Consider the following 24,624-nt stretch of genomic DNA (forward strand, 5'->3'; position numbering starts at 1 on the left):
TTTTTGTTATTCTCCTCATAACCAGACAGGAAGTGTATTGTACCAGAGGCTTAAACTGATTTTCCACAAAACAGTTTGTCTCTACAAACAGATTGGCAATATTAATATATTGTTTCTTTAGGTTTGTTACGTTATTATTTGCCATTATTTCGCCGTTTGCTCGATGGTTACCAACCATATTTTACCAAAACAAACACTGAGTGAAGATAAGTGATTTAGTTCCGTACAGAAACAGCTGTGATGTGGTTAAAAAATACATCATCCGTGTTCAAAGTGTTTAATAACAAGCACGTCGACAAACATGGCATATTTAGAAAAATATATCTGCAAATTTATTTTTCATAATACACTATACAGCGAGTAAACCTCCTACTTAATAGAAAACATTTACATTTCAAAAAGTGGTGGTTTCACTAGAGAGTGACGGAAAACAACTGCGAACTCAAACATTTTTATTTGATGACTGTTCATTGGTCTAATATTTAATGAACGTTTGACAAAAAAAAAAGAAGCTCTTTCCTTTTTTCTTTAGAGAATAAAATAAATAAATATGACATGGACAACCTGCAACCACTCAGGTTGTTACCAATGTAATGGAAACTTTTTCCTTTACCTCGTCTGTGGCGCTTGGTTCTTTTTAATTAGTTGTGAATTTATGGTATGGATCAGATTTGTTTGGCCTTTCCTAAAACAGCATTTGTGATGATACAGGAGTCAAACTACATGGACTCTTGTTTTCTTCAAAACACAGAAAATATAATACCAATGTAAGAATTTGTTAGGAATCAAAAAAATTAAATGACTTTCTGTAGGATTTGGTGGCTGTGTCTTCATAGCTTGAGTCCCCAGTGTGGACAACTTCTGCATTATGTGGCTCAGTCCAAATGTCTTTGTAGACATGACCCGGGCTGAGAGAAGCAGAGTGGAGCAGAATGCTCCCAGTCAGTATCCCGCCGGATAGCCTCCTTTCCTGGGGTCGGACTCGGCGCAGAGACGCTCTCCCTGCCTCACCACGGCCTGGACCACAGAGTCTGCCGTGCTCAGCAGCTGTGTTATGTGATTCTTCTGGACCAGACCCTCCAGCACCCTCTGCCGTGTCGTCATCACAACAAACACACAGACATGCGGAGTCATGAGGTTTTCAAGTGTGGTCAACAAAGACACGCGGGGACATATTGTTTGTTGTTTGTTTCCATCTGGATTTTTCCTCAGCCTAATTCAGCATCAAGTAACTATTATTACTGTTTTCTAAATCGTGCCTTAAGCTTCCCAGTAAATCAACTTACACTTTTAAATAGTCAGTAATTTCGAGCCTCTCTGTCCTTTAGTTGAACCATGACGCTGACATTATTCGTCTTTTTGTGTGTGTGTTACAGGATATCTCAACCGCCGTGACATTTGGAGCAGATATTATGGTAGTAACTGTCCTGTGTCATGTGTCCAAAAACATTTTAGGTAAGAATATTCATGCATTCATTGTTTTTCAATACCAATGTACAGATTATAATGTCACTTCATAAAAAATAAGACCTTGACGTTGGCTTGTAGCCTGACTCATTAGACTGGGCTGCAGTCTCCTCTGTCTCTGTCTCTGTTTTGGCCGGCGCTCAGAGTGCTGCCTCACAGCCGCCACGACGCTCACATGCACATCGTGATTAAGCTGCAGTTCAGTGATGGCCACAAGTTTCACTTGGAGAGAACCTTTTTTTTTGGGAAATTACATTTAGCCCCTTTAAATCAATGTCAGCGATGGCCTACTTTGTGTTGAGAGCTCATTAGTCTCGCTTGCATTTTTTTATTATTATTATTCATCATTTCCTTGTCCTCCTCTAATAGTGCAGACAAGACATGGCACACTTGAGATGTTTGTTTGTTGGTGCATGCATGTGTTTGATCCAATCTTAGAGGAATACTTCACTGATTAGCCTTTAGCTTTGTATTACTAGAATGGTGATAGTGTTTTTGAAAAATAGTGCTTCCCAATCTCAGTTTCCCCTGAGCAGAAATGTCTTCATTATTTTTTTTGTTATGTGCCCACGAGTGACACTTGGTCCGAGGCTTGAAACTGCAACGCTAATTCTGCACTTTTTAGACCCAATAATAGGGGGCGGGACCTCATTCCCAGAATGTAAACAGTGTCCGCCATCTTTACTAACAGTTACGCTAACAGGACCAAGTGTCACTGGTGGCCACGTAACAAAGAAAAGAATGAAGATATTTCTCAACTTACCATTCATTTCACCTCATGTCAGTGTGAAAATCATTAAGATGAGATTTTATTTATTAAAGGAATACTTCACCGATTAGCATTTAGCTTTGTATTACTAGAATAGGGGTAGTATTCTTGTAAAAGTGGGCTTCCCAACCTCAGTTTCTCCAGAGTTTAGAAATATCTTCCTTCTTTTCTTTGTTACGTGCCCACCAGTGACACTTCCTCCTGTTAGTAGCATAACTGTTAGCAAAGACGACGGACACTGTTTACATTCTGGGAATGAGGTCCCGTCCCCCTACGAGTGGGTCTAAAAAGTGCGGAATAACAAAAAATAGAATGAAGATATATCTCGACTCAATCATTCAAAATTGTGAGTCGAGAAATATCTTTTTTAATAATTCTTTTTTTTGTTACATGCCCACCAGTGACCCTTGGTCCGAGGCTTGAAACTGCAAATCTAATTCCGCACTTTTTAGACCCACTCATAAACTGTGTCCGCCATCTTTGCTAACAGTTAGGCTAACAGGACCGAGTGTCACTGGTGAAACTGAGGTTGGGAAGCACAATTTTCAAAAATGCTAGCCCTATTCTAGTAACACAAAGCTAAATGCAAATCGGTGAAGTATTCCTTTAAAGACACAAGGCAAATAAAAATCTAATTTTAGTGATTTTCACACTGACATGAGGTGACATTAATGGTAATTAGCATCATCGGTTCTGTAGTGATATTTTCCAGATGGCATTTGTGAAGTCTCCGCATGAGGAACCCACCTTTTCAAAGCCCTGCTCCACCACCGTCATGTTAGGGTTGAGCTGATTGTGGAGCCTCGGCTCGGTCACGGCTTTCTTGAGGTCGTAGTTAAAGAACAGGGAGTTCAGGATCACCTGTGTGGAGCCATGAAAAGCAAGATGTCAAAGTTTGTATGCAGTGGGGATGAAAATGCATGTAAATGAATCCGACTCACTAAGGCAGTGGCTGTGGTGATTCTCGTTCCCCCCGACGCTCCCACAACCATTTTTACTCTGTTGTCTTTGTCAAAGATGATCGTGGGACACATGGAAGACAGCGGCCTCTTCCCTGCCAACAGACAAACTGAAGGTAACTATGACAGCTTAATGGACACATGGTTTCTTTTGTACCTTTGAGGTTTTAATGGTCCCCGAGCAGCCATATTCATCTAACACATATATCTGAAAGAACAAAATCAAAGAGCAGCAGCGAGCCACAGTGCGATGTTAGACAGGAGCTGGTAGAACTGGAGAAGAGGGATTCTGTGTTATCAGAGCTGCTGACAATGACAAATGCAGGAACAAGTAAGGCTGTTGGAAACATCACCTCTGCATCCTCCTCACTAAGAGGAAAGATTAAGTCACATTGTCCCTGTGGAAATAAGGGCTCCACTCTAGAAGCACCGCCATCCATTACAACAGACATGTCCCACAATCACAGCTTAAACCAGCCACACCTGGTTGGATGAAGTTGTTGGGGGAGGGAGGTATTCCAAACCCGTTGGTCATGTAGGGAGAGCTGAAATCATCCATTTCATCATTGAAAAGGATTCCCGTTGATCGAGACCTGACTTTGGAGCCGAAACTGAGTCAAAATAAAAACAGCTTTGTTAGGATTTAGGACTCCATCAACGTCTCAGACAACAAGTGACACAATTGCTTCCTTCACTTTGCTTTTTATCAGACAGGAAATGGCTTCTCACTATAGATTGATGGTGCTGGTGGCGGCCACTGCGCTTCCATCTTCAGCCATGACTGACAGGTGAGCCGTCCCGTGGCTGTCTGGGACAAAGTAGTCCGGCTCGTAGTAACTGTCTGGGTGAGTGGTGTCATCTGTAATTTTACTCCGTAGGCCGTCAGCAAAGTAGTCTGAGGTCATGTTGTGAATGAGCTGAGGAGAGAAAAACAAACTCACAGTCTTTCATGCAAATCAACAATTAACAATAGCGACAAGTGCCATTGCCGATGTCCGGGGCCGGCCCTATACACGTCAGAGATTCTGTCTATATATACATTTATTTTTTTTCCTTTGTGGTTGTCCGGATGGCCTATGCCTCTGCCCACGTCCAAAGTAAAAGTCTGTGGAATTGAGGCTTACGTCGGTAATATTGAGGTAACGGGGATCTCCGAGTCTGCTCCTCTTGGCGTAAGCGAAACGAAAGGCCTCTACGATGCGATGGTACGTCAGAGTCTTCTGCTCTGCTGTGGAGACGCTCGTGTCTGAGAAGTTGTAGCCTGCAAAGTGTCCACAACAAAAATCACATCAGGAGTGAATGAAGAATGACATTAAAGGAATACTTCAGCGATTTGCATTTAGCTTTGTGCTACTAGAATAGGGGTAGTGTTTTTAAAAATTGTGCTTCCCAACCTCAACCCCTGAGTTGAGTCATTATTTTCTATGTTATGTGCCCACCAGTGGCACTTCCTGTTAGCAAAGATGGCGGACACTGTTTACATTCTGGGAATGAGGTCCCGCCCCCCTACGAGTCGGTCTGAAAAGTGCAGTGTCAAGGCTCAGACCAAGTATCACTGGTGGGCACTTAACAAAAAAATACTTCTCTACTCGGGGGGGGAAACGGAGGTTGGGAAGCACAATTTTTCAAAAAATACAACCACTATTTTAGTAATACAAAGCTAAATGCAAATCAGTGAAGTGTTCCTTTAATGAGGGTTCTCTGTCATTGTGCTAAAAGCCAGTGGCAGGTCATTAGACTGAAAGTCAAATAAGAGCAACAGGCAACTGTGGAGAGCGTGTTCCTCCACACTCACCTATAAACATATTCAGTCTCTTCCGTGGAGTAAAATTAATGACGCCACTTTTTTTATTTAAAGCACAGCTAAACATTCTCTGTGTTGGACAGATGGAGTGTTGACAGAGAATTATATTTGGCAGGCAGAACTGAGTCGCAGCTTTGCTTTCTGCCTCCAAAGCCGACAGAGGGACGTCTCAGAGACGACCTGGCTGGGGAAACCTGACATCCTCTCTTCCACATGGCTGTACCAGCACTCAGCCAAGCTGCTTACCATCCACTATGTTGAGTATGAGTGCCAGCACTGGGCCACTGGAGGGGGCATCTGGGACATGCATGGTGTATTCCCCAACATTCACCTTTAGAGGGTTCTCATTCAGCACAGGCTGGTACTCCAACAGATCATCTAGGGTGATGATGCCACCTGGAACAGTTATGGAAATGAGCATATTTAAGAGTAGAGTTCATATTCAAATTCCTGATGCTGCATTTGGTAAAGATTTGGTTTGGTTTATTGATTATTGTACCTGCTGCCTGGATGTCTTCCACGATGCTCTGTGCCATTGACCCGTTATAAAACACGTCAGGCCCCTCCTCTGCTATTCTTTGGAACGTGTCGGCCAGCTTTGTAAATCTAATTATGTCATTCTCCTTCAGGATGTTTTTTTCAGAATCACAAAACACCTCACTGGAACACGGGGGGAGACAAAGAGAACAGGAAAAATCAACATTTTCAAGTGTATGGAAAATGAAAGGTGACTTCATTTGAAAACGCTTGTGTCTTTGGCACTCCACACAGGCGGAGAAACAGAAAACAAGGTTAATTGTTTTCTCTGTCATTTTGAGATGCACGACGAAAATAGATTGCTCTTGTGGTGCAAAGCACAGAACAACACGACGCAAGATCTTTTTTTTTCTGTTTGTGCGCTTATTGTCATCTTAAATGAGTGAGGCATCATCTTGGTGTCAAGCATCTATTTGTTATTGGACATCCTCTGAAGCTATAGCTGCGAGAGGTTTGACTGACAGGAAAGGACTACAGCACATCCAAAGAACAAGTAATTATTTGGATGTTTTGCACAAAGTTAAAAAGAAAAATACAATAAACTGTGTATTTAGCTGTACGCGGCTTACTCGGTTCAGACAAATGATTCTGACATATTAAGATACAATATAACGGAACAAACATGTGTCTGTTCATTCTCCATCCTCACCACATGTTGGCGTCCCCTTGAATTGACTCTTTGTGCTTGGAAATGGCGTCGGCCAAAGCTTTTCCTACGGGGAAGCCATTGCGAGCCAGGGTAATGCTGGGCTCAAACAGCTCCCTCCATGGCAGCCTGCCATGCCGCTTGTGTGCCATCTCGTAGCCCCGGATCTGCCCAGGAATGGCTATGGACAATCCACCTGCGGAAAAACATCAAAAGTCACCTTTTTGTTCCGTGTCTGGTCTACTGATTTAGTTCCTTTTTTATTTATCCCCTCTAAATCTCTCTCTAGCCTCTGATAATGGACTCAATAAAGTCAGATGTGCACTGAGTGAGTCTCAGTCTTGTCGCTACCTGTACGAGAGAGCGTAGTGTTGTTGCCAAACATGTCTTCAGTGGCGTTCATGGGTGCCGTCTCTCTCGCGTCAATGGTTTCCACCTTCCCTGTTGAGCAGGAGATGAGAGCGGGACTGATGATTATTATTTTTTTTTTGGGCAAAGTTAACGCCGCTGTCAAGGGGTGACGAATGACGCCAGCTCACCTGTGGAAGCGTTATAGATGACGAAGAAGAACCCTCCACCGATGCCCGTGCTGTGAGCGTTTAAAAGGCCGACACATAGCAGGGCAGCGATGGACGCATCCACAGCTGAACCGTTTTTCTTCAGGATGTCTCTGAAAACACAAGAATATGCCTCACAATAACTTGAGAGCACACCGAGGGCGCACTGTCACAGTTGGAAAACAAAAAAACGGTCTTCTCACCTCCCCACTTCTGAACACTTCCCGGCATCAGCAGCCACAGCAGCCTTTGAGTAGAAGTAGTCTGAGGGGGCAGGGGTGTTTTGCTTCCCCAGACCCATGAATATCCCGAGGAACAGGCTCACTGTAGCCACCAGGACCACCAGACCAGCAACCATGGGCTTCCCAACCATTTTCCTGTCTGGGACACAAAAAAAAAACACAACAGTCTCACATGATCCCCTGAGCTCAGAACCAGCATCTTCTCATCCAGATATCACCAATTCATTTATCTGGAGATACCAAATGAGAGACGGCGTTCAAAGAGTGCAAACCTCCACTGAGGCTGCTCAGGACCACCGTTAAAACTTGATCCTTTACTGCTGCTCACAGGCGAAGAGAGTAGAGCACAGAGTTCACTCACCTTAAGTTGCTTTAGCGCAGATAGATGTGTGTAAAATGACAGAAGACGGTAGTTAGTCGACTCTCAGTGTGCCGTGAATCATCTCTGCTTTACAGGTGTTACTTAGCACTGACATCATTTGCTGAGCAACGCTTGCTGTGTAATAAGCACCTAGCGCTTTCTTTTTTTCTTTTTTAAAGTAACAGCAATAAAAACAGACACACTGGGACAGAGACGGACAACAATGGAGGTGTGTTGGAGAAACCTATCGTCTGACTTAGATCGACACATTAACACAGCTCATTCTTATTTTTGCATATCCTGTCATGAGGCAGGGAAGGTGTGCAGTAAAAAAGATAAAAAATTCAAAAGGTAAAAAAAGAGCATGAGAACATCAGCCTAGGAAGTGAAGGAGGTTTTAAAATGTGTAATTATTAACACCTGCAGGGTCCGAACTGATCCTGGCTTGCAGCAATAAAGTTGTCTTTGTTCTACCCAAGCCTGGTGTCTTTCCGCACCATCATATCACCACCTGTTGTCATGTAAAGAAGGAAGGCCCGACATAAACGACACGTCAAAACTCAAACGATGCAGTTTGTCCATCGTGGGCTATTGTAAAAACATGCTGGTCCAAAATGGTGACCTCAGTAGAGCTGATTCTGGCTCATCCTGGGCTAGCAGACTCTGAGGCTCTGTGTGAGATCTGCTCACCCAGCAGCAGCCATTGCCATTCTCAGGATTCATGTCACAGTCTACAGTATGTGGCTTATTCCACACAGACTGATTGAGAGGCCTGGGTCTATCATCCCAACATCTCAGGAGCTGCAGCTTCTCAGCAGCAGCAACTACGCCTCTGTACCTCTGCTGATCCAGCATGCACCACTGTTGCTGGGCCACACTGATAAGTCTGTGGACTGCTGCTGTTGTTGTGACTGTGGCGAAATCTAATCACTGCTATCCTGTTCCAGATCTCCCAGGTTCAGAGCCACCCGAAGGATGTGATTTTTTTTGTTAATGGGCAGATGTGGTTTATAGAGGAAGAGGACAATTACATCTCCGTTTGCTGCGGCTCACTAAAGCCCTCCTTCAGCTTTTGTGCTCACATCACGGAGACTGGATAGAGGTTCCCTCCAGCTGACACTTGTTTACATTTTGACCCATCAGCTCGAGGCTTATGGGTTTCATTTTGACTTTGCCGTGAGGGTTGCGCTGCTACACTCCAGGATTTTCCTGACACAGTAAGAGGAGGGTCTGGCTCTTCTGTGCCTTTGCCATTTTACTCCGCGGCAAATCAAATCACACTCTGTTGTTGTTGTTGTTGTTGTTGTTGTCGTCGTCGCTGTCATTCCCTGGTTACGGGTGAAACACAGCCTGCAGAGGCACAGAGCTGACCGCAAGTGGAGAAGATGATGATGATGATGTCACGTGTTTTCCATGTGTCATTGCAGGAGTCCTCTAATTAGCTTGTTACCTGGAAAAAGCTGAGGTCGTCTTTAATGTGTGTGTTATCTGAAGTTATATATGTATACATATATACGTGTGTATATATGTATATATGTATGTATATGTATATATTATACAAACACATACAATTATCTTGTCTTTTTTATATTTTCCTCTGTTAAACACTGATGAACAATGGCCTATTTAAAGGAGAAATAATGGTCACCTGAGGATTGTAAGATATTCTGACTCCCGGTCATGTGATCCTCTCTGCCTCTACATCTCCTCACATCGTTAACACCGCACACCTCCGGTTCATAACACCAGCTGTTTTTCTAACAAGTTGATTCTCAGGCCTCAACTGAAACACGCCCCATGATCCCAAAATAACACAGAAGAAATGAAACGGCTGCTCTCACGAGCAGCATATTCACAAATGAGCAAACTCCATCGTGTGAGAACTGGCACACACACATACACACACCCCTTGAAGTATCACAGAAGCCCTAAGACCCCTCCAGACTTAGTGAGCCTTTAATCCCCTGATAATAAAACAGTAGCAGACCAGAGGCTCCGTGGAGAGTGCAGTGCAGCCAGGGGAAATGGTTCCCATTGAGCAGCACTAAAGGAAGATTTAATCCAGTTCAAATCAGGATCAAAGCCTCCGAGTCTGCGATGAGGTTGAAATACACACAGAATAACAATTTCTCAGCTGGAGTCCAATCAGCTGAAAACTACATTGGTTACAGTAATTCATCCATCCATTCATCTTCTACCGCTTTATGAGGGTCGCGCGGAGTATAGAGACAATTTAGAGTGTCCAATTGCCCTAATCCCCATATTGCATGTTTTTGGAGTCTGGGAGGAAACTGGAGAACCGGGAGAAAAACCCACGCACACACACGGGGAGAGCATCCCTGTTATCCTTTATTTAGCCAGGAAAGTCCCATTGAGATACAACATCTCTTCTTCCAGGGAGTCCTGGTCAAGATCGATCGATAGTATAAATAGTTACAGACAAGATCATTTCAGATATGAAACTCAGAACACACAACAGAATATGGACGTTTTAAAAGTACTGTATACTGCACGTGTCATGGGAGATGTCGTGACTGAGAGCTGCCTTTGTTTCAGAGCCCCTTCCTGTAGGTCTGAACACGACTGATGTTCTTCAAACAGACTTAGCGGAGCGGTGACGGGCGCAAACAGCAGCGTCTGACAGCCTGATAACAAAAAGGTAAGCCATTTGCAATCTACCAAATTACAATTACATATCATAATAAAGAGGGCAAACTAAGAAACGTCCATTGTTAAGTTGACACGTGTCCAAAGAACTTGTAAAGTTTGAAATGTGGGCCACACGGTTGGTGTAGTGGTTGGAACAAGGGCCTTTCTGCATGGAGGTTGCATGTTCTCCCACAGCCCAAAAATAATACAATATGGGGATGAGGTGAATTGGACACTGTGTGAGAGTGAACGGCTGTTTGTATCTATATGTGTCCTTGTGATGGACTGGACAACTGTCCAGCGTGTGACCCCGCCTATCGCCCCCACGACCCTCCTATGGAGGATAAAGCAGTGGAAAATGGATGTATATGAAATGAATGGCATATAGTCAGTGTTGTGTACAAATACCTGCACATATACAAAATGTATATTTCTAGCAACTTTTACCTCTAACTGCCTTTGTCACTTGTTACTACCAAAAAAAGTCAGAGGAAGAGTTGTTATTATGGTCTTTGACCCCCATTTACATACGTCAACATGGTTAAGTGACACATATAGACTAGCAGGGCCAGGAATTGAACCTCCATGGCTCAACCCTAGCTCTTCATCTTTATACTTTATAAAAATGACTTTTGAGACTTTTATTTCTTATAAAAAATGTGACATCAATTTCTACCAAAGCAATTTTCTTGTACTTTTACTCAAGTATCTAGTAGTTCAAGGTACTTCATACAAGAAGACTGTGCGTAGTTGTATGATCAGGAGAGAGGGTGAGGGGATTGGTCAGACGCTCCACGTGGCTGAAACCTAAACAGCAGCGTAGACTGGAGCAGCCACAGGATGAAGCAGCAGCAACAGCAGCTCCACCAGCATCCTCCTCATCCTCCGCGCACAGGCGCACGTATCCTGCTCAGCTGCGGCGGTGAAAACAAGTCAAAGCAGCACCGTGTGAGCGAATAGTAATGTAGTGCGCTGACAGTGAGCAGCAGCCAGACAGCACGACGCTGCTTTCCACCGAGGAGCTTCCGCCGCGAGGAGGAAAACAAACAAAGGCACAGCTGAGACTGACGATGATGCTTTTCCTTTTTGGAGGCTGATCTCGTCTGAGCCGCACAAGCACCGCCGCACCCACAGCCACCATGGGTTCCAGACTGAGCAGACAGAACAGTCTGGACAACGAGAATTTCTCCAAGAAGCGACGCAAGCTCGCGGACAGCGCGGGGGACGCGGACAGGGACCGGGGCAGCGGCAGACAGGGCGGCGGGGACTTTCTCTTCGCACTGATGCTGAAATCAGACAAACTGCCCGGGATGCTGCGGAGGACCAACCACAGCCCGTACATGAGGCGGGTGGCGTGGATCAAAGAGATCCAGAAGCTGCTCCGCGACCGCAGGATAGAGCAGGCGAGCGACGTGCTCCGGTCCCTGAGGAAGGTATGAGGAGAACGCACTCATGTCGGCCTCACACACACACACACACACACACGCGCACGCATGCACGCACGAGCAACAGATGGATAACAAGCAGGGGCTGCAGCAGGATGTATGTATGTTTGTGTATATATATATATCACCCCTGACCTCTGACCTCCTGGCCTCAGGCGCTTGAACCACTTGCTCAAACATGTTTTCTCCTAAACATACAGATTTGATCTAAATTGGTTTTTGAGAGTCTGCTGAGTTAGAAAAAAAACACATTTCCTGTTGTTGTTTTTCTTGTTTTATCTGATTCTGACCATGTGGAGGTGAACTGCAATGCGATTCAAATCAGATCTCTAAAGATGTGTCTGATTGTTGTTTTTAAATCTAGTTTTATTTGCCTTGGCTTTTAACCCAGAGTGAGTTGTTTCTTATGTATTTTCTTTTGAATAATAGTTTTTAAATGCTTCTTGTGTGTGTGTGTGTTTTAGCCCTCATTAGCACTCATGAGCTTATCAACTTATTGTTGATTTTGAAAGGATTGGATTGGATCTTCAGGACAGTGTGTGCTGATATTGGCCCTTGTCATCGTAGACAGGAGCTCTGCTAATAATGTAAAATGTCATGTTATAGTTTTATTGCTTCTACTTTTTCACTGTTTTGACTACTTTTTAGCTTTAGATTGAACATTTGGATTTAATATTTATATTCGGCATTAACACAGTTCGGTCTCAAATAACAGGAAAACGTTATTTTATTTGGACATTTTAGTTTGGTGACAAGACAAACTCTTTAATTTATGTTCTGGATGTTTGTTTGTTTGTTTTTTCCTCTGCACTGATAAATGAAGACAACCGTCTCCTGGTGGTCACACATGCACAGAATGTCTGTGCCGGTCGTTTTGTTGGCTCTCGTCAACACTCTGCAACCTTTCTTCCTGACAGCCGACTGTCGGGGCAATATGTCCCAGCCTTTAACACCGAACACAAAGATGACATGAAAATCAATGCAGTGCCAGAAAGTGTTCACTCATGCTGCAAAATACTACAGTGAATAAGCTACTGGATGCTTCAATCTACCCTTTTGGGATGAATAATGTTTCTACCTACCTACAGTGTTGTTTTTGCCAGCCATTTTAGATTACTAACGATTATTTTCATAAGCGATTAATCTGTTGATTATTTTCCCGATTAATCGTTTGGTCCATAAAATATCATAAAACCTTGAATAATGTTGATCGGTGTTTGTCAAACCTGGAATTGATGATGCTCTCAAATGTCCACAAACCAAAATGATTCACTTTTAATGAGTTCTCTGAGCAAAGAAATGAAGAAAATACTCATTTAAGAAGCTTAAACAATCGGAAATCTTGTTTTAATCATGAAAAAAGCTTCGAACCGATTAATCGAAGTATAGTCTCAGCAAATTCCTGTTGGGCAGAAACCTTTTATCTCCATTTTTCAACTTTTGAACTGTTTTTTTCATCAATTGATGCCCTACTTCATCATACAAGAGTGTCACACATAAGTTGTGAAAATGAAATTTCCTCGACCGTCTCTAGGTCGGCTTGGAAAGGCTCGGGGCAAAGATGGCAGGCAGCTGCTTTACAGCGACCCCCCCCCCGCCGACATAATAATCGCTGCACCTCTACTGCCCCCTCACCGGGGGTTGTCAGTGGGCCTCAATCGGAGCAGACTGTCCTCAGTGCGCCCCAACCGTGTCGCCAGGGGTCGGCGGCGATATCGGCAACCCACCCGACCCGTCTTGAAACGAATTGGTCTGCACACAGGCAGAAATGTCATGCGTTCTGAACGTCTGACATGTCACCCACGACCACTTACGTCCGTTCTGCACGTGTCTCGTCCTGTTTTAGTCATCAAAGATCCACGTTCATCTCGCCACCGCCTCGTTATCGCCACGCAGCACGACGTGATACGCCTCTATATTTCCACGGCGACGCGTTTGTCGTGACCAATAGCAAGAGTGTGAACACTGTGGTCTAAAATGATCTGATTTCCACCCCGTCTTCAGTCCGACCGTCGCTTTATGTTCTTGCAGAAACAAGGCCATGGGCCGTGCTGTGTACCTGTGACACATCAGTTCAGAGGGAGAGACAGTACGTGGCCTGACACCCCGCTGTGAGCTGACATGCTCTGTGCTGACACTCAAGGTTTCTAAGGAGGAGCTGCGTTCTTAGTCGGGAAACAGTCCGACTGTATGTCGCTGCTTTATCACATTCATTTCTAATACACATGCAACCATCCTCTGTCTGCATCCGTCCTGGTTCCCTCTCCTTAGCCTGTTCTAATGCTCCCATTAGAGCGACCTGCCCCCTCCAGCCCTCTCCACCTCTTATGTCTGTCTCACTCTCTCTCTGCAATAGCCTGTGCTCCTCTGCAGTCCACGGGCAGTATGAGTCTCCGACAGTATCCACACGCCTGACCACCCCTCACATCCTTGTTCCAATCCCACAATGTTTGTTCACTGGAGTGAATAGGGAATGGTGTCTTCTGTCGGTTCAGACTAGAGCCCGAGCAGAGGTCTCTAGTGTCGGGGAAAGTGACTATGAACACAGTGACAGGGAATCGGGTCAGTGGATTTAGCGAGATAGAGAATCACAGGCACATAGCCGGAACAGACGCGTCTCCGGCGTCTGGTTTACACGTTAACAGTGGACCAGTGAAAGCCTGCTACAGCTGTGCCTTTAACTGAGGAGCCTGTTTTTGACAACACATCCCTGGGAAATCTCTGACGGTGAAACATGTGATGCAACATGACCTCCTTAGCTGAGAGTTGCTAAGGCTTAGAGGACCAGCGCTGACCGGCAGGAGGATGACAGCATAACCTTGTTGATTACTTTGTTCTATAACAGCTGCTAGACCCTTATTTTGTATAACCCTTATGGCTGGAAACACACTAGCCCAAAGCTAATCACCTGCTATCTTTCCGTTTGATGTAGGGACCTAAGAATCTTTTAAAGGGGTACAATGAATACTACAACGATTTGCATGTGGCTGTGTATCGCTAGAATACATTCATCGGCCCCCAGCTACCCAGCTACCAGTTGCGCCGTGCACCGGCTCCTGGCTGCCGGTTGCGCTGCGCACCAACCCCCGGCTACCTGTTGCGGTGTGCGCCGGCCCACGGCTGCGGGTACCAAGTATTTTGTTTTGCATTTTTATATTTATTATATATTTAATTCCTCACAGGGATATGTGTGTTTACACAACTAGTGCTGTCTGCTTCGAAGCTTGAGACAGCATTGCATTCTGGGAGTTGTTCATTGAGTCGTTCGTCTACATGAGCCAAAATTTACTTATTTTTTTCTGCCTTTCTCAGCCAAGAAGGCACAAATATTATTTCACATTTATACTACATAGATGATCCAGTTTTAATAGACGTTCATCTTTCCAACGGTGAAATATTCCTTTAATAATCAAGATAATAAATAATGTAGATATCTGAGTTGTAGGGCGATAATTGTTTTTTGCTCTTGAGTAAATGTTAATACATTATATTGATATATATTCATCCTCTGTTAAATTTCAATTGAAGAAAGTCACAACATCAGTTGAGTCACGATTTTACCGCCCAGCTCTGTTCTGCCACCGTCGTGACCAAGAATGTGTCCCAGATCCAAGACACTTGAGATGTTGGATCTTAATCAGGCTTGATTTGACAGCCAAAATGTGGGTGCATTCAGGTTGTGATGTGTTTGTTGCCCTTAGGCGTTCCTCTGTCTTTTAGCTGTTGGCCGGTCCCTGCATGAATTACTCTGAATCCTCGTCTGAATCAAGCCAATAATTGAACCTGGGGTCTCAATGACAGCAGTTTGTTTTCTTTAAACGAGCTCCAGTTATTAATAAATAACACTTATCTCATCCGTCCTCCATTCTGTTCTGTGATTTCCTGTTTCTCGGAGTTAATTGGTGTGTTATAACGCTCTGCTCCAGATACGGGGAAAGATCTGAGCTTCGCTGCAGATATGGGAAGGATTCGTGGCTTCATGCTGAGCGTCGTGAACGTGACAATTGATTGTGTCTAAACTCAGATGGGGAGATATTTTTATAACGCGTTGCTCTGAAGGGAAGAAGCGGCTTCTCTGCCACCTTGGCTCCTGTCTGTGTTTACTGCCGCCCTTGTTAAAAGGGGAGCCAGTAACGCGGAGCTGCCAGCCTCCCACTCAAACTGTCCATTATAATCAATGCCAATTGTATCGGAGGGAGAAACAACTGTGCGTGCAGGTGTGTGCGCGCTGTGTGTTGTCACAGTCTTGCCTCTCCAATTAAAGTTGCATGGTCACAAGGGCATTGCCTCCCCGGGACCTTGAGAGTGGCTGTGTTGATGAGGGCAGATTGTGTACTTTTAGCACACACAGCTTTGCATCACACTCGAAGAAATGTTCCCGTTTTAGTCGCCTGTGATTTTGTTGTTTGCTGTCCTGTCCAGGTTTCTACATCACATGTATTCCGCGTCACCACTAAAGGACAACATACATTATAGTCTCTTCCATGTCTCAACTTTAAAGGCGACATAGACCGGAAGCTCCAATTAACGCTGCGTTTGTGTGTGTATCTGCGACCTTGTTTATGAAACCCTGGGTTTTATTGTTTTCCTGGGCTCTGCAAAGCGGATCGGCACTTCCGTAGGTTGATGATGTCATCAGTAAACCTCACCACCGTAGCGCCTCCTGGTGTGGGAACTAGTCCGGGCACATCCGGTTGCGTACATTCGACCGCAGAAGAAGAAGAACTACTCTCGTTGTAGCTGCTGAGATGCAGAGCATCCACCGTGCCAGAGGGGGAGCTGTGTATTTGAGAGCTGGCCTGTATATTACGTCACTTCCAGGTACCTGGCCAATCACAGGACAGTAGGAAAGCTCTCGTTGGCTGGCCAATCACAACACAGTCCACGTTCTGGGGGTGTGGTTTTGGTCTGAAACAGCACGGCTGACAAGAGCGTCAGTGAGGAGATATTTTGATTGGCTCGTTTGCAGCAACTAGGAGGTTTTTAACCATGAAAACAAGTTAATATATGTAAGTAGACCTCCTTAACTAACATATATGTGTGATACAAGCATTCGATGTCACCTTTAAAGGACTTGGATTATTAATCAGGACTATTTGAGACCACACCTGATGTGGGATGGGCTGTTTTTGTTTATTTATTTGTGGGATTGGATCAGAGAATTCCAAACTTCAGTCATGTGTACTTACCAATATTAGTTGGTACTCCTCTGCAACAACAAACATACAATTTTATCTCAAACTTAACTAAATCAAACGACTACTATTGCACCCTGGACAGGTAGTGTACTCCGGTTAAACCAAAACCAAATGTCCCTGCTGGGTTATTGAGGTTTTGATGGTTTATTTATTCCAGTTAAACAAACAAAGAAATCCTTTGTCTCTTCCGCTCTGGCAAAAAAAAAAAACATACAGTATGCCCGCCACAAAGGTGCACACGAGTTCCCAGCTTCCTGCCTTTATACCTGTACCTCAAGCGGGACCTAGTGGACCTCTAGTATGACCCCAGGCCTTAGGTTTATGGAGACATCACAGAAGGAGAAGCTGTCGCCAGACCATCACTTACCAAGTGAACTTGTTTGGGTTTCTAAACCGCAAAGAATCACATTTCATAACAGTGTTTATTCAAAAAGTGGAGCACAGGAGAGAGCCTCCTCGTCTCGCCTCAGTCTCGGTAACCTCTGCTCTTGATCAGGACTCGGTTTATGTTTGTCTCAGCGTCAACACTGATCAGCACGGTTTATGTCTCAGAGTGGTAGATACTCGAAGTCGATGTCGATGTGAAAAGCACGCGCTGTGGCGTGGAGTGCGGCGCCCCGAGGCTCTGCGCCATGTAGGTGCGATTATATATGCTAAAACACAGCGTGTTGCGACCCCCTCAAGAGTCCCCTCTCTCACTGAAAAAGCACCTGTTTCCTTTTATGAGCGTCTCTTTTATCCTTCCATTTCAAGTCACGTTGCCCTTGACACAGCGGAGGCCCCCCGTCCCCCACCCCAGGTCCAAGGGCACACGGGTCTGTTTGTAATTAAGGGCAGGATGTTTACACTTTCATCTTGTGCGGTTTTGATTCCTCTTCCTCTTTTCTGTGTGTTGCAGGATCTGGGTTTAGAGGGCAGCTCGCTGAATGACATCTTGTATAAAAACCCCGCCTTCCTCAACCTAGTGGACCCGATCTCACACGAGCTGCTGCTCAGCCTGGCTCGGGAGATGCAGTGTCCAAAAAAGGTAAAAGAACGAGAATTCAATCGGAGGATGTTGCTGAGCTAAAAATAGGAGTAGTTTGATCTCATAACCAAAAAACTCATAAAACTGTAATATAACGAGCGATAAGCCTCAAGGAATTAACAGAACTGGCACATTAAATAAAAGTGCACAGAGATATGACTCATAACTCGGTTCTGTTTCAGCCTCCAGTCGTGAATATTGAATTATTTTAAGGTAAACAACCTTGACCTTTGTTTACCTGTGGCTGTGTTGCGTGAATCTCTCTCCTCTTGTGTACTTCCTGTGTTTTCCACACACACACACACACACACAGTGCATGTGATTGCATTTTCTCGCTCCAGCCGGTGCAGCTAAATCGAGGTATCCAGAATGACTTGAATTCTTTTTATGGGAGAGATATAACCGTAAAGAAACGAAATAGTGAAATAATGAAAATGGCACCAAACCCTGAAATCTCATTTTGAAAAGCATCTGCCTTGTTTTGTTCCCGCGTGCCACTCTGAAACACTCTCTCTGCTCCTTCTCTCTCTTCAGGACGCGGACACCATAAAGTCTTCGGATAAGATTTGCAGGCAGCTGATCTACCACCTGACCCCGCACTCTAAGTGGCTGAGGCAGAGCATGTCCAGACAGAAATCCCAGGCCTGGTAAGCCCCTCTGTGTCCAGTCTGGAATAAAAATCGGGCTCCACTCCATGTCGGGATGTAGAGATTTCCATCTTTGTAGCTGACAGTGTAGGGCAGAAATCATGTCATGTCTCTGTTTAAGTGCTGGCAGTGGCTGTGTGTGTGTGTGTTGCCCCAAAATGACTCCATCTGCTTGCTAAAAGAAAAAAAAAAGCCCATGAGGCTCATGTTGAAATGTAAAGGTACCCATCTTGATAAAAGACAAAATTACTTTAATGTGCAAATGATGACGGGGGAGAATTAGCGAGCGCGTCTAAACACGGACGCCGTGCGCACAAAGGAGTCGCCTGGTGATCTATTTGTGAAAGGGAACGGCCTGTCACCCGGGCTGTGTCATTGCTTGTTCCGAACGCCGCACGATTCTCTCATTTTCTAAAGATAAACACAATTCAAGCGCGGCGACACGTGGCGGGTTCATTATGAGTCAGTCAGAGCTGTCGACGCACAGAATCGGAGGGACTGTGACGCCGTGTTCCCCGGGATGTGGCTCTTTTCTGTGCTGTTGGAGGAGAGACTCGGGATTTAAAACCCTGGCTGAAGGATTTTACTTTGTCATGTTATGGGCTTTATATGCCTGCAGAGAGAGGGGGGGGCGGGGGGACTGGTCTGACACCAGCTGAGACGACATGAATCATTAAAACAAGAATCCACCCCGAAACGGAATATTAATTGTGTTGACGCTGTGAGCTCTGACGGCTTCGTCTGCCGTTTGTGTTGGTGAACAAAAACCTGTCAAATCGACACAGACGGGAGACGGGGCCAGTCTGACACTGGCTGTCAGTTCACCTCACAAACTCAATTTTCTCCAGACACTTTGTCTGCTCTGTCTGCTCGAACACTTTTATCAAAGGAGCTGTGTGATTATTCCCTGGGTGCTCACTTATTTTCACTTTACTATTAAAGAAGGCAGCTCAGCTCAGGTTTTAGTGTGTTTATTGTATTGTTTTTTATCGGGTAAGGTCAGTTTGTGTTTCAGAAATGCACTTTTTTAACCTTTAAACAACATTCCTACGCTGCACACAGGAAGTCATTTGGTTTATACAAAGGTAACAGGAGCATTTAAGCCCAGCTCGCCTTGCCTCGCTCATAAATATTGAGATTTAATTGTTGGAAATTAACCCACGTTTTTAGGATTGTTAAAAGAATACTTCACTGATTAGCATTTAGCTTCGTATTACTAGAATAGGGGTAGTATTTTTGAAAAATTGTGCTTCCCAACCTCAGTTTCGAGAGTCGTGAAATATCTTCATTCTTTTTTTTGTTACGTGCCCACCAGTGGTCAGGTGGGAAACTGCAACGCTAGGGGGACCGGACCTCATTCCCAGAATCTAAACAGTGTCCGCCATCTTTGTTAACAGTCACGCTAACAGAACCAAGTGTCATTGGTGGGTAGGTAACAAAGAAAAGAAGGAAGATATTTCTCGACTCAGGGGAAACGAGGTTAGGAAGCACATTTTTTTCAAAAATACTACCCCTATTCTACTAATACAAAGCTAAATGCTAATCGTTGAACTATTCCTTCAAGTCTTTTTAACTGATCTACAGTTCGGCATTGTTTGGCTTGATTCTTTCTGACCAATCAGTGGCCGGCAGTCTGACGACGACGTCACGCATAGTATCGCCTCAGCTCGCTTGGAACCTCGCCAGAGCAGTTACTAGAAAAAGTACCTGGTACCAGGTGCTATGCTAGAAATGCAGCTTAAACGAAACACGCCATTAGTAAAGTAAAGCAACGCTAATTCCGCACTTTTTAGACCCACATACTCGTAGAGGGACCGGACCTCATTCCCAGAATGTAAACAGTGTCCGCCATCTTTGCTAACAGTCACGCTAACAGGACCAAGTGTCACTGGTGGGCACGTAGCAAAGAAAAGAAGGAAGATGTTTCTCGACTCAGAGGAAACTGAAGTTGGGAAGCAAATTTTTTTCAAAAATACTACCTCTATTCTAGTAATACAAAGCTAAATGCTAATCAAAAAAGTACCTGGTACCTGGTGCTATGCTAGTGGAAATGCAATTTAAAGAAACACGCCATTAGTAAAGTAAAGCAACGCTAATTCCGCACTTTTTAGACCCACATACTCTTAGGGGGACCGGACCTCATTCCCAGAATGTAAACAGTGTCCGCCATCTTTGCTAACAGTCACGCTAACAGGACCAAGTGTCACTGGTGGGCACGTAGCAAAGAAAAGAAGGAAGATGTTTCTCGACTCAGAGGAAACTGAAGTTGGGAAGCACATTTTTTTCAAAAATACTACCTCTATTCTAGTAATACAAAGCTAAATGCTAATCAAAAAAGTACCTAGTACCTGGTGCTATGCTAGTGGAAATGCAATTTAAAGAAACACGCCATTAGTAAAGTAAAGCAACGCTAATTCCGCACTTTTTGGACCTACATACTCGTAGGGGGACCGGACCTCATTCCCAGAATGTAAACAGTGTCCGCCATCTTTGCTAACAGTCACGCTAACAGGACCAAGTGTCACTGGTGGGCACGTAGCAAAGAAAAGAAGGAAGATGTTTCTCGACTCAGAGGAAACTGAGGTTGGCTTTTTTTTAAAATTTTAAAAATACTACCTCTATTCTAATAATACAAAGCTAAATGCTAATCAAAAAAGTACCTGGTACCTGGTGCTATGCTAGTGGAAATGCAACTTAAACGAAACAAAAAACAAAAAAAATTATACATATATATATATATATATATATATATATATATATGTCTAAAATGTCGTCATCTCACTAATGCCATTCATTTGCCTTTTTTTTGTTTGTTTTTTGTTGTGTTTTTTTTCACTGTCCTTGCTCAAGACAGGAAACAAAACAAAATATGAGTAACCATGTCAGCAGGAGCTGCCGCGTCCACACCTGCATGTACAGTATATACTGTGCGTGATTGTGCATTGCAGCATTCCGTGCACATTAAAACTTCGTCCTCAGGAGTGCATCCGTCAGTTTAACGGATTGTCTGCGTGTCGAGTCCACTGCCAGGAAAATACAGAGTGGTGAGAGCAGCTGTGATTGCTGTCCAAACGTACACAAGACACAGTCGTCCCTGTATCATAGAGCAGAAAATGAACTGCAATCGTCTCACATTTGTCTTCAGGCCGGACGACTGAAAGGAATAATACGTAAATGACTGCAAATAAAACAAAGTATGAACAGTGCAATAACCGCTCAAGGGAGACAGAGAGAGAAGGAGTGCTTTTGTTATTGTCCAACCATGTCACGTGTTTACATATCATCATTATTTTTCAGCTGAACCCCCACGTGGCACACGCAGAGACGGATGAGTGAAAGCAGGAGATGCACTCCTGTCTTTACGTGGGAATGCTTAATGGATCACTTCATTATCTAATGGATATTTACTCGATAATGCCATTTTTTCAAATATAATTTGGGAAGCACTGTGACAGGAATGTGGACGCCATTTATGTTATCACTGGCTTCAGTTGGACGTTCATGCAGGAGGGGATTATTTCCTCCCCGCCTGCTGCACTCTACTTAGTGACATGCATCAAATGTAATTTCATTCATAGTGGAGAGAGAGCGCCGCACCGCTGCACCATTTTTTTATTAATTTTTTATTTTTTAGGTTTTAACCGCCTGCCTGTAAACGGACGACGTTCCTCTTAAGTTTGTCCATTAAAAAGCCTTGTGTTCAGGTATAAAGATTCATCATGAGGAAGGATGGAGGAGGCTTCCCGAGGAGACACCGGCGCAGGCATCCATTTTTTATGCTGCCTGAGTGCAGGAGGACGGCCTGAGATGGGGGGGGGGGGCTGTTAGTGTGATCAAAAACCCATTCACAGCTGCAGGGAAGCCTCTGCTGGGGCGAGGACTTCTGTGCTTTTGGTGGAAGATGAGGATTGTGTTATAAAAGGGCACTAGACGCTGATTAATCTGACTTTTAGCCGGGGTTTCGTGAGCAGCTTTTATACAGGGCTGCAACTAACGATTATTCACAGATCTCATATCGTCTGTGGATCATTTTATCAATGGATGAATGAATCCATGTATTGTTTGGTCCTTAAAATGTCCTTAAAACACAGTCTTTTTAATCGTTTATCAACATTGTTGTTGATTAATTTACTTATTTACTTACTTATTTGTCACTGTGATATATACTGTATATATATGTATGTATATATATATATGTGTGTGTGTATATATATATATATATATATATATATATATACATACATACATGTATATATACATATATACATATACATATATATATATATACACTATTTTCACCTGTAATGTAAAGTGTCAGTCACTGGCACAGGAACGCGTGAGTTATGTTCTAAATGATGAGCCTGTAATCCAAGCACTTAGAACACCGATACCTTTAGTCTCCTTAATCACATCTTTTGTCATCGCCTGACATCCGTTTTCCAAATGAATGTTCTGTGTCAAACCCACAGCTGCACACCACGAAAACCAAGAAAGAGACTTTAATAGCGCTTTATTAACGATACTTAAACGCATCTTATCTTTAACTTAACGCACAATCGAGTCGGTGTGGGTTGATGCGATCGAATACGGTTCATTTCTATGTGACCGACGTCATCCATCCATCTTCTACTGCTTTATCCTCCACATGAGGGTCGGGGGCATTAAATAACGCATGGAATAACCGTGATTTAGCCATTTGTTTATCCGTTATTATCACTCTGGTTACCCATCCTGGTCCTTCCTTTTGGAGCTTTACACGGAGAAGCTCCTGGACCTTCAGGTCTGTCAGGTGTTTCCAAAACAAACTTCAGGACCAGAGGGGATCGAGTCCTTTGCTCTTATGTAGCTTAAATTGTGTGGAACAAGAAACGTATAGGCTTTTAGCAAGACGAGGGTTTTGATGGCTCTCAATCTGTGTTTTAATGTCTGTGTCTATGTCTCTTTTGATAAATATTGTAAAAAACCCTCCCTCCCTAAAAAATCCAGTGGCCAACAACTGTTATCTTTTTCTAAAACACGTCATACTTTATCTCTTAAGTAGTAAAGCATTGTGGCTCAGTGATATCTGTGCTCCTGGCCCTCAGAGCTTTGAGCTCAGGCTTCTGGCTCACAGAGTTGTTTTTGCCTGTTCTGTTTACACTAGTAAATCCCTGTGCTGGAGTTTCTGTATCATCCCTCTGCTCTGAAGCGGCACAATCACCCCGCGGTCTTTCGACAACGCAGCAAACATGTCATATAAAACCTTGGAGTCTTGGAGATTTTCAGCCTCTAATGTGTGTTTCATGTCCTTTCTCCTTCAGCCTGAAGACAACCCTTCAGAAAAAGCTGTCCAGTGACACCATTGACTTGTCCGGCATCCCACTGTCCACCCGCGATGTCCGTCAAGTCGTCTACTACCTCCAGAGCAACAGAGACACCGTGGTGGCCGTGGACGTCAGCTTCACCGAGCTCCACGATGAAAACTTGAAGCTTCTCCTGCCTCTTCTCGCCTCGCTGCCCAAACTCAGCACCCTCGCCCTCAATGGCAACCGCCTCACCCTGGCCATACTCAAAGACCTCACTGAGATGCTCAAAGACCCCAAGAAGTTTTCCAACCTGTCCTGGATCGACCTGGGCAACAACGTGGACATTTTCACCATGCCCCAACCGCTGCTGGTCGCACTGCGCCGACGCTGCAGCCTGAAGAGCAGCTTGCCAACCATCTACGAGTACACAGAGGGCCAGCCCTACTGCTACCACATGGAGACCTCCATCGAGGAGCCCAGCCACTATGAGGAGGAGGAGGAGGAGGAGGAAGAGGCGGAGGACGAGGACGAGGACGACATGGACGACAAGTCTGAGCTGGAACCTTGGGGTTTGGGGAAGAAGCAGCTCTCCAAAGATTTCACCCTTCACTACTGTGAGAGGTGATGAGGTGTTCGCCCCAGGCTTGCTCACCTGTGGATGCGATGTCATCCCACAGCGCTCCGTTACCTCCTTAGCCCCTGCACTCGAGCCCAGTCATCCGACCCACATTCACCCCCGATACATAGCTTATCAATGTCTCTGAATTCACCCACTCAAGATAGTGACGGTCACAACGGCAGACTTACTGTGTTGGTGGATGGCACTCTTAGGAACAAGGTGCGGTTTCATTGGAGGGGGGGCTGGAAGATTTAATGAACCGACGCTCGCTCTATCGCTCTGTCTCTGACTGCGGCAGTCCCGAGGAAATGAAAATCAGTCGGTTGGATGGGGCAGCGGCATCCTTGTGCTCGCTGAAGGTCCTCGACCGGGACTGAGCGGCGTCTCTGGCAGCCAGGGCCTCGCTCCACAT

At 44.6% G+C, this 24,624-nt stretch overlaps 2 protein-coding genes across 2 annotated transcripts; one reads left to right on the plus strand and one right to left on the minus strand.

The window, feature by feature from the left end:
- Nucleotides 1-263: 263 nt before the first annotated feature.
- Nucleotides 264-24,458, minus strand: ggt1a (gamma-glutamyltransferase 1a). Its single transcript, XM_044018686.1, has 13 exons — nt 24,401-24,458; nt 6,943-7,120; nt 6,722-6,852; nt 6,534-6,623; nt 6,186-6,378; nt 5,499-5,659; nt 5,246-5,395; nt 4,320-4,456; nt 3,925-4,112; nt 3,679-3,806; nt 3,178-3,290; nt 2,984-3,097; nt 264-1,089 (listed from the first exon to the last, which is right to left on the minus strand). Exons 1-13 carry the CDS (start codon nt 24,441-24,443, stop codon nt 943-945), a joined length of 1,773 nt encoding a protein of 590 aa, XP_043874621.1. The 5' UTR covers nt 24,444-24,458; the 3' UTR covers nt 264-942.
- Nucleotides 10,746-24,227, plus strand: lrrc75ba (leucine rich repeat containing 75Ba). Its single transcript, XM_044018688.1, has 4 exons — nt 10,746-11,424; nt 17,533-17,661; nt 18,196-18,308; nt 23,609-24,227. Exons 1-4 carry the CDS (start codon nt 11,131-11,133, stop codon nt 24,216-24,218), a joined length of 1,146 nt encoding a protein of 381 aa, XP_043874623.1. The 5' UTR covers nt 10,746-11,130; the 3' UTR covers nt 24,219-24,227.
- Nucleotides 24,459-24,624: the final 166 nt, after the last annotated feature.

This window comes from Solea senegalensis, unplaced genomic scaffold (genome assembly GCF_019176455.1).
Source record: "Solea senegalensis isolate Sse05_10M unplaced genomic scaffold, IFAPA_SoseM_1 scf7180000017645, whole genome shotgun sequence".
Taxonomy (NCBI): Eukaryota; Metazoa; Chordata; class Actinopteri; order Pleuronectiformes; family Soleidae; genus Solea; species Solea senegalensis.